General features: G+C 28.9%; 1 protein-coding gene across 1 annotated transcript in view; it reads left to right on the top strand.

Annotated features, from left to right (window-relative positions):
- The first annotated feature begins 607 nt into the window (after window positions 1–607).
- LOC106682656 (enoyl-[acyl-carrier-protein] reductase, mitochondrial) overlaps window positions 608–8,786 on the top strand; it is an 8,469-nt gene continuing 290 nt past the window's right edge. Inside the window, exons 1-5 of the mRNA XM_014423643.3 lie at window positions 608–912; window positions 2,477–2,713; window positions 2,793–3,067; window positions 4,857–5,034; window positions 6,250–6,470. Of these exons, the coding sequence (XP_014279129.1) occupies window positions 727–912; window positions 2,477–2,713; window positions 2,793–3,067; window positions 4,857–5,034; window positions 6,250–6,470 (1,097 nt within the window). The 5' untranslated portion in view covers window positions 608–726. The remainder of the gene's footprint in view (window positions 913–2,476; window positions 2,714–2,792; window positions 3,068–4,856; window positions 5,035–6,249; window positions 6,471–8,786) is intronic.

Genomic DNA, 8,786 nt, shown 5'->3' with positions numbered 1-8,786 from the left:
ATAATTTGTCACATATTTTAAATCATTTTGAGCCTCACCTTAGTTCAATTTTATTTCATGTTATGTATTCTCTTGCTTTGTTACATTATTTTGGTTATTTATACCTTTTTTTTAGCTCAGCAGTGAAAGTGGAGCGAAATGTTGGCACACAAAAATAGTTAAATTACTATTTGAGTAATTTTGACTGCACCCAGACTATCTTCCATTTATATATTAAATAAAATAACAATTTTAACTTATTTATTTCTGTAGATAAGTTATTGATTGGTCTATTCAAACTGTACAGAAAATAAATTCTAAGATCTGGGAAGCCCTACTTGGTAAAAGATAGCCCAGTTTCTATTAACCAGTTACTAAGAAAACGACCGGTTTCAAAACTGGCCAGTTAAACATAACCGGTTATATTGAAAACAACCGATTTGATAACCTGTTACTAGTGCAAATAGAAAAGTAACCTTATCATAACTTATAAAAAAATTCTTTTTCTTTAATGGCACAATAAATTTCTGATTCATTAATGGATGGCAAAATTTTATTTTTAATCTATAATTCACGACATCAAAATGTTGCCTTATGAAACCCCATATGTCATTAGGAAACTAATTAGGGACATGAAGTAATTATCTAAATAAAAAAAATAAAAATTAAAAACAACCTTGAGAAGAAGGGATAACTACCAGCTAGGAAACCGGCAATCGTTGTTGTGTGACAGCTGATAGTGGAAACATGGCTCAGAGTTTGAGGACGATTTTGTTTAGTGCGAGGTTTTTGAAGCCCAAAAATACTTATATGGCATGTCACAATTACATTCACGATCTGAAATGTAAAAAGTTGCTTATTCAAGAATTTGGAGACCCATTAAAAGTCGTCCAATCTGCTGTTGAAGAAATACATGGACCACAAGACGATGAGGTAGGTTACATTTTATTTTTGAACTTGTGTATTATTTCAAGTCTTTATCTTATCAGTGATAATCTACTTCAAATCTAATCGAGAATGAATGGTTTTCATGTCAGAAACTCCTATAGGAGTTAGCTGTCATTTAAGTTGCAACTCATAGTTTAATGGGATGCAATTATTTGAACTCAAGGCCACAACATAATCTTGTTCCTTTTTCTTTTAACTTTTTGTTACAAATATTTTCAATATCTTAGCCTTAAAATTTAGATAAAGAGACTAAACAGAAAATACTGTATTTCTATATCTATCAATGCTTATCTACACAACTACTACGTTAAATAGTTAAAATCTTGATTATAAAAATTTATTATCTTAAGTATAAGTTTTATGAAAAAAGTATCTTTAAAGATATTTTATTCGCTTAGGGTGAGTGGGAGCAGAAACAAAAAGAAGGCATAGTTTGGTTGGTTGATTGATCTGCAATTTTAAATTTAAGTAAAATAAAAATTCCAGAACTATACATTTGCAGTATAGGTTTTAGAAAGGAAAAAACTATACTACACATGCTCCAGACAGTCAGAAGTTATTGGAACAGACTTATAAAATCATACATTGCATTTTTGCAACATTTCACCATTTACCCTTCGAGGAAAATACAGCCCAGTGACCTATCTAATTTATATCTATTTTATAGGTATATTGAAGTCCTGATGATTTCTTCCATTTCTGTTGAAATAATTTTATTATAAGAAACTTCTTCAAATTCCTCTTCCAAACCCTCATCTCGAGAATTATTCCAATTTTGTGGGACTTGAGATTATAATTCCCCTCTGTTCTTGAACATTTTTTCTGAAAATAATAGATAAAACAGTTTGAATTCCTGATGTTTTTTAAAACAAGAAATCTTATTGAGTTCAGTACCTTGGTTTTGATCTGACCCTATTCAGCAACAGTATGTTTAAAGGTACCAAAGGAAATTAAAATTTGATTTTCAATTTCATTTTTGGAGTTACATCAAAAGTAGTAAAAGATAATACAAAGAATCGATTGTAATAATTTTGAACACTATTGAGGAAAAATCACCGAACTTAGCTCTTTACAACTAAATGAAATAGCCTGTATCAAAACTACTTTTTTAAATTTATAACTTTTCTGATATCTGCATTATGATTCCCTCTAAGTTTGCAATGATACCGACTCTTAAGTTCTCCTTTTCCCATTGATATTAAATTTAATTTGTAGTTTTCTAAAAATCTATGGTGAGGGGGGGAGGAGAGGGAGGATCACAAAGTAACCAATGCTTGAAATATGAAGATGGTCGGGGTTGCGGTCAAAAAGGAACAGAGAATAGTTAATTTAGTTGATAATTAATTTTTGTTCCTTTTTGACCACACCAACCGACCGTTTCCTTCAAATTTTGAAAAATACAGTCAATCATCTATATATTAAAGCCCTAACCATCTTCTTATGTATCAATTTTTACGGTCAACTATATATACATATATTTAAAATTATTAAGTTTGTACATAAAATATATTAATACTTAAAGTTCTCACATGAAAATGTATTGTTTTAGGTACTTGTGCAAATGTTAGTTGCTTCTATAAATCCAGCTGATATCAATACCATTCAGGGGACATATCCTGTTAAACCTGAACTACCTGGTGTACCTGGTCATGAAGGAGTCGGAAAAATTGTAGAAATTGGAAAAAATGTAAAGAATCTAACAGTTGGTGATATGGTGATTCCAAATGTTGAAAATTTTGGAACCTGGAGATCACATACTGTCGTTAAAGCTGATTTGTTATATAAAGTAAGAAGAATTTGTTATATATTTATTTTAATAGCTTATTTGTTGTCATGTATTGATTTGATAATTTTTAATTGTTCAGATCCCTAGCAATGTACCATTAGTAGAAGTAGCTGGGATAGCATCGAATACAAGCACAGCTTATAGAATGTTGAAAGATTTTGTAGATTTACAACCCGGAGATTCTGTGATTCAAAATGGTGGGAACAGTTCTGCTGGACAAAATGTGATTCAGTTTTGTAAAGCTTGGGGCCTTAAATCTATCAATATTGTTCGCAATCGTCCAGATATTGACAAGCTTAAGGAACATCTCAGTGGACTAGGGGCCACATATGTTCTGACAGAAGAAGAGTTAAGGTAATTTTTCACTGAAGTGTTTCATAAGATCTTATTTTGTTTTTCTAACTACTAAATATTATGAGAGAAGACTTGCTTAGGATATAAATTAAAATTAAAAAGTTTTCTCAAAGTAGTATCAAATAATTAATTATTTTGATGAAACTTGTATTAAAAATATTATAGTTATTTAGCAACAACCTTTAAACTTATAATTAAAAGAAAGCAATGTGACATTTTATAGTCTAAAGCCTTCCTCAATAAATGGCCAATCTTGTACATAAGGATTTATATATCAGACTAATACTTAAAAATGAAAAAAAAAAATAAAAAAGAGATGGCCCTTGACAAGAAAAGCGGAACAGATGCTCAACTCCTGAGAGAGAAAGGTATCAAGAAGAATATGTGGAGGAGCCTTGGAGAATAGCATTTGGAGAAGAAAAAGGAATGAGTAGCTGATGGAATTATTTGGGGAACCCAACAAAAAATGAAAAGAGCTTGAGTAAGATGGATAGAACAAGTAGAGAGAATACCCGATCAAAGGATATCCAAGAAGATGGTCTATGGGAAACCAGATGGAAACCAAAAATGAGGACGCATCCAGATCAGATGCCTGGAAAATGTGAAGAAGAATCTGAGGCAGCTGGATGTTCAAAGATGTGATAGTGATAGACGGGTTGTCAAGCTCTATAGGGAGCAGGCCATCATCACCAAATACACTATTCCTCACAATAAGCCCAATATTTTGCTAATCTCTATTAAAGAAAAATGTATAAGTATTATAGAAATAGGCACAGCATCAGATAACAACGTTCACAAGATGGTAGCCGAAAAAACTTAGAAACATTAGGATCTGGGTGAGGAATGAAAATCATTAGTATAAGCTTGAAAAAATCAGGTTAGCTATCCTTTGGTGGCTAAAATACTGTGGGAGGACTCAATACAGGAGTGGAATGGATGGTGGGTAGCAAGCCAGAAGGGCGCTACTTTGAGAAAATTCTTCCCTACCGTCCTTTCTAGATTGAAGGCTAAGTGGGTCCTCCCAGACTATTGGGTCTCACAGATCCTAACAGGACACGGGGGAGTTTCAGGGAAAGCTGCAGAGCTTTGAAAAGAACATCAACCCCCCATGCCCCACTTGCGGAATTCCTGAAACAGCAGAACATGTAATAGTAGATTGCTCTGTCATGGAAGGACAAGCCAGGCTGTCCTTTTCTTTTACTATTTTGATACCTTTATCGAGTGCCATCCGTACTATTTTCCTACAATATAAAGTATTTTATATAATGTGCCCTATTATATTTATTTATTTATTCTATAGTCTACCAGCCGAAATGGTCCCTCCCCATTCTCTGTTAGCTCCCTGGCTATCACGCCACTCATGTACAAACCGCCTTCAGCGGACAATGTTTTCCTTATCTTATAATGCCATCAGGCAAAACAAGATAAAATGTAAATATGTGTAGATATAATTTTCCTAGGTTAAGTAATATATAATTGTAATTGATTAAAAATAAATAAATAGGAGGTTAGAAAAAAAAAATTATTTATACTATAAACTATAACTCTAATCTCTATCTCTAAGTAACTATAGCTATAACTCTTATATAAAACTAAAGAGTTTGTTTGTTCGAACAGGTTAATTTCTATTCTATTATATTTTAATTGCTTAGCCTAGAGAGATTTAATTAGGTCATCTGGATAATTAATAATTTTTAAAAGTAATACATTTTATTTTGTTGTAATTTTTCTATGAAGTAATGATCAGTGCTTGATGTAAGACTAAATCAATGAATTTGTTATAATTTAGGACAACTGAACTGATAAAATCTAAAGAAGTACCCGCTCCAAAGCTTGCTTTAAATTGTGTCGGTGGAAAGAGTGCCAGTGAGCTAATGAGAAAATTGGCTCCCAAAGGTGTGATAGTCACCTATGGAGGCATGTCTCGAGAACCTGTGATAATTCCTACTTCTCTTTTAATATTTAAGGTAAATTTACATTTCAGTTATTATAATTTATAATAAATTATAAAGTATTTTATCAATATAACATAATAATTATATTAGTGAAATTAAAACCTCATTTTTTTCGAAACATTATATTTTCATCTACCATTGCATCAATGTTTTGATTTAGTTCCTATTGAAACTATTCATAAAAACTGACAAAATAACATTTTATGGATAAATTTGTACACAGTAGGAAAAAATAATGAATATTGAGATAAAAATTTAGTACTCTGAGGATGAAAGAGAGCTCTGAAATATCAATTCATAGCAATCGAGAGCACTCCAAAACAAGATTCTGAGAATCGCAGTTGATTCCCCATGGATTGTATGAAACAGCTAATTGCATCATGAACTGTAAGTGAAATTGATAGATGATTAAATAAAAAAAACAATTTATGAAATTCCACTCCAATCTACCAACAGATAAAGGAGCTCTGTAGTATATAACTTAGGCAATCCAACCACATCGCCATGACTGAAGCCCAGGCTGATCAAGACTTCCTGTTGTTAACTCTTTATTGATTTATTTTTATTATTATCATTATTTTAATTTTTGTTCTTTTCTCTTTCTCTAATTATTTTTCAGCTCTAGTCAATTTTTTTTATATATATTTTATAATTATTTATTGATTTGTTTGTTATTTTTCTCTGGATTACTATTTTATTTATTTTTTAATTAATCTTTACTATTTTTAATTATAATAGTTGATGGCTATAGCATTGCAAATAGTTAGGTGGTGCTCCTTGCATTAGACTATGCCCCCCCCCCACTATCAACATTTTTAAAAAACTTACAAGCTGTTAAAATAATCATGTAAGGCCATAATATATATAAAGGAATCGATAATTCCTAAGCTTCTTTTCTAATTCCTTATCTTACTAAAAAACTTCCTTTTGCGATAACTAACCATTATCAAATGTTTCTCGCTACTATTTTATTTAATCTGTCTAATAATTTTGAACAAATTACTGTTTCAAGTAAAAAACTGACAAAAATTCATTTTAGAAAAGTAAATAAAAGAAGATAAGGTTATACTTTGTATAGGAAAAATATATGAACAGACTGTGGTTTCAGAAATTATAAAAGTATTGTCCAAGAAAAGTTGATTTGTAAAATTTATTGCCTCCTATTCAAATTGTTAATATTTTTCTGTTTATTAAATACCTAATTAATAATTTGTTTTTCTGTTACAGGATATAACTGCAAAAGGTTATTGGATGACAAGATGGACATCGGTCAATCGCCGTTCTGAAGTGAGGAGGAAAATGTTTGATGAAATAATGGACTTGATGAGATGTGGGAAAATCAAAGCTCCTGCTCATAAATTAGTTCCATTTGAAAGCTACAAAGAAGCCCTTGAAAATACTGCAACATCAAAGGGCTTTGCTGGTGTCAAATATCTTTTGGATTTTAGGTTGTAAATTTTTTTGTTTCATCAGGATAGGTTCAGTTTGTAGTACTTGTTTTGACTACGTATTATATTTGTAATTTAGTTGTAGTTAGGCTTCTGTTTCTTTTTTTTTACTTTATGTGTCTTTAATATTAAATTACTTAGTTAATTTAATTATTTTTTTAAGGAAAATTTTGTTAAGCCTTTTATGCTAAACTTGTCAGTTATACATCACCTAAATTAAAGGATATGGAGTGAGGGAGGATTATGATAAATTCTGGTTCAGATAATGATAAAATATAGAAACAATGTTTGTCTAAAAGTCCATTTTGTTTCTACTTTTTGCATTGTTTGATTGAGTTTTTGATTTCTACTTACTGTTTGTTTTTTTTTAAATTACTTTAATGAACGTCAAGAATAAAGGTGTCATTTACTTATTATTATTACCAATTATTTTTCCTTAGATTCTATATTTATCTGGGTATGCAATGAGTTTTTCATTTCTTAGGCTATTTGGAAAAATAATTACTTTAAGATAAGAATATGAGGATTTTTGCTGATCTTTGGTGCTTTACCATCGTAGTTTGATAGTCAATTTTTTATAAACATATTCTCATTTATTTTGTATTTTACAGTTTAATAAATTCCATTCCAATTTTCAATATAACCTTGTTGATTTGAACTGCTTTAACTATATTTGATGTATTCTGTTACCCATATTTCAGATAAATTGATAAAATGCTCTCTGTTTTAGAAAATGATTATTTATAGAATCAATCAATTTCATCTTCATTTATATAATTCAAATATCTATATTATTTTTAAATAATTACAAAAACTAGTTTCCTCTATGAGGAATATATTTTAGGGTGAATATTGTGAATATTTTATTTTAACGGCAATGATGTTGAACATGTAGATTATTTATACTCATATAAAAAAATCAATAGGCCACTTTAACATAGCCTACCCTTTCTTTTCAATGGAATACTTTGAACTTATAAAATTTATGTTTTATTTTATATTTCAAAAATGCTTTTATTTTCCAAAAGTATAGATTTATAATGATGGTTATTAAAAATAGTCATCTTTTTGTTACTATTTAGTTGTGAGCCAATCTGTTCACAAGTGGTCCATAGATTTTTCATTTTATGTAGTTTTGCTATAGAACTCTTAAAAATGTTTTCACCATTAGTTGATTTTAATGTCAAATTATCCTTTAATCATGTTTGGTAAATTGTACCAATATTGTTAACATTTGTGAACTTGGTTCACAAGTTATTATGCATCTTTAAGTTTATTATTTCTGTGATCTTAATTGATATTTGATAAGATTTTTTAACAATAGTTAAGAATATGTACTGAAAAAAATAATATGCCTATATATATTATTTCAAGTTGACATTTCAATTCATTTAATCACCATATAAAACCATATTTCAGATATTATTATTTTGTTATTTTATGTGTTATATGGTAGCTTTATTATTGTTTTGAATGACGCTATTGATATTTTATAATCATGTTGTGCTTGAACTATGTTTTTTTTTATATCCATAACATTGTTTAAGAATATATTTTTGTAAGGAACTGTGATATTAACTAAATCTTGATGTAAAATTTAATCAATAGCTTTATATTATTTGTAATAACTTTATAAACATCAAGAATCATTTTTTTTTTCTAATAAATGTTTTTAAAAATTATTTTATTTCCTCTCTGTTCCTCTTTTTGTATTGTCATTCTTACTAACGACAATTTTTAATTACAACGGTTAGAGCTGTTGTGTAGAGGTACATTCCACATGTTGAAACTATTTATTTATTAATTATGTAAATCATTTATAAATAGTTGAAACTATGTATTTATTAATTAATTAAATTATTTATAAATAGTTGAAACTATTTATTAATTAATTATATAAGTTATTTATAAATATTTTCAACTATTTATTAAGTATTTTCTTGAACACAACCTAAACTATCTCTTTTTTTTTTTTATTATTTGAAATTGTTTTTGTTCTTATTTCATTTATAAGAAATTAATTTTCCTGGAGAGAGAACAAATATATTTTTGGTTAGTAAGAAATTTTCTGATCGAGAATACCTTTGTTAGTTTATTCACATTTTAGTACTTACATATAATTAATACACATTTTTAATTACATCATTAATTATATGTATTTTTTTAATATGGATGAGATGGTTGGATGATTACAAAAAATAGTTAACAACTATTTTGGCAAATAAATGGTTATTAACTGTTTTTTGTTTCTTTCTGACTGCACCCTCGACCATCTCCTTTATATTCAGAAAAATAGGGTCAACCATTTTTTATATA

This window comes from Halyomorpha halys, unplaced genomic scaffold, assembly GCF_000696795.3.
Source record: "Halyomorpha halys isolate HHAL.00 unplaced genomic scaffold, Hhal_1.1 Scaffold433.1, whole genome shotgun sequence".
Lineage (NCBI taxonomy): Eukaryota > Metazoa > Arthropoda > Insecta > Hemiptera > Pentatomidae > Halyomorpha > Halyomorpha halys.
The sequence above is the reverse complement of the archived record's forward strand: the minus strand, read 5'-3'. Positions and strand labels throughout refer to the sequence as shown.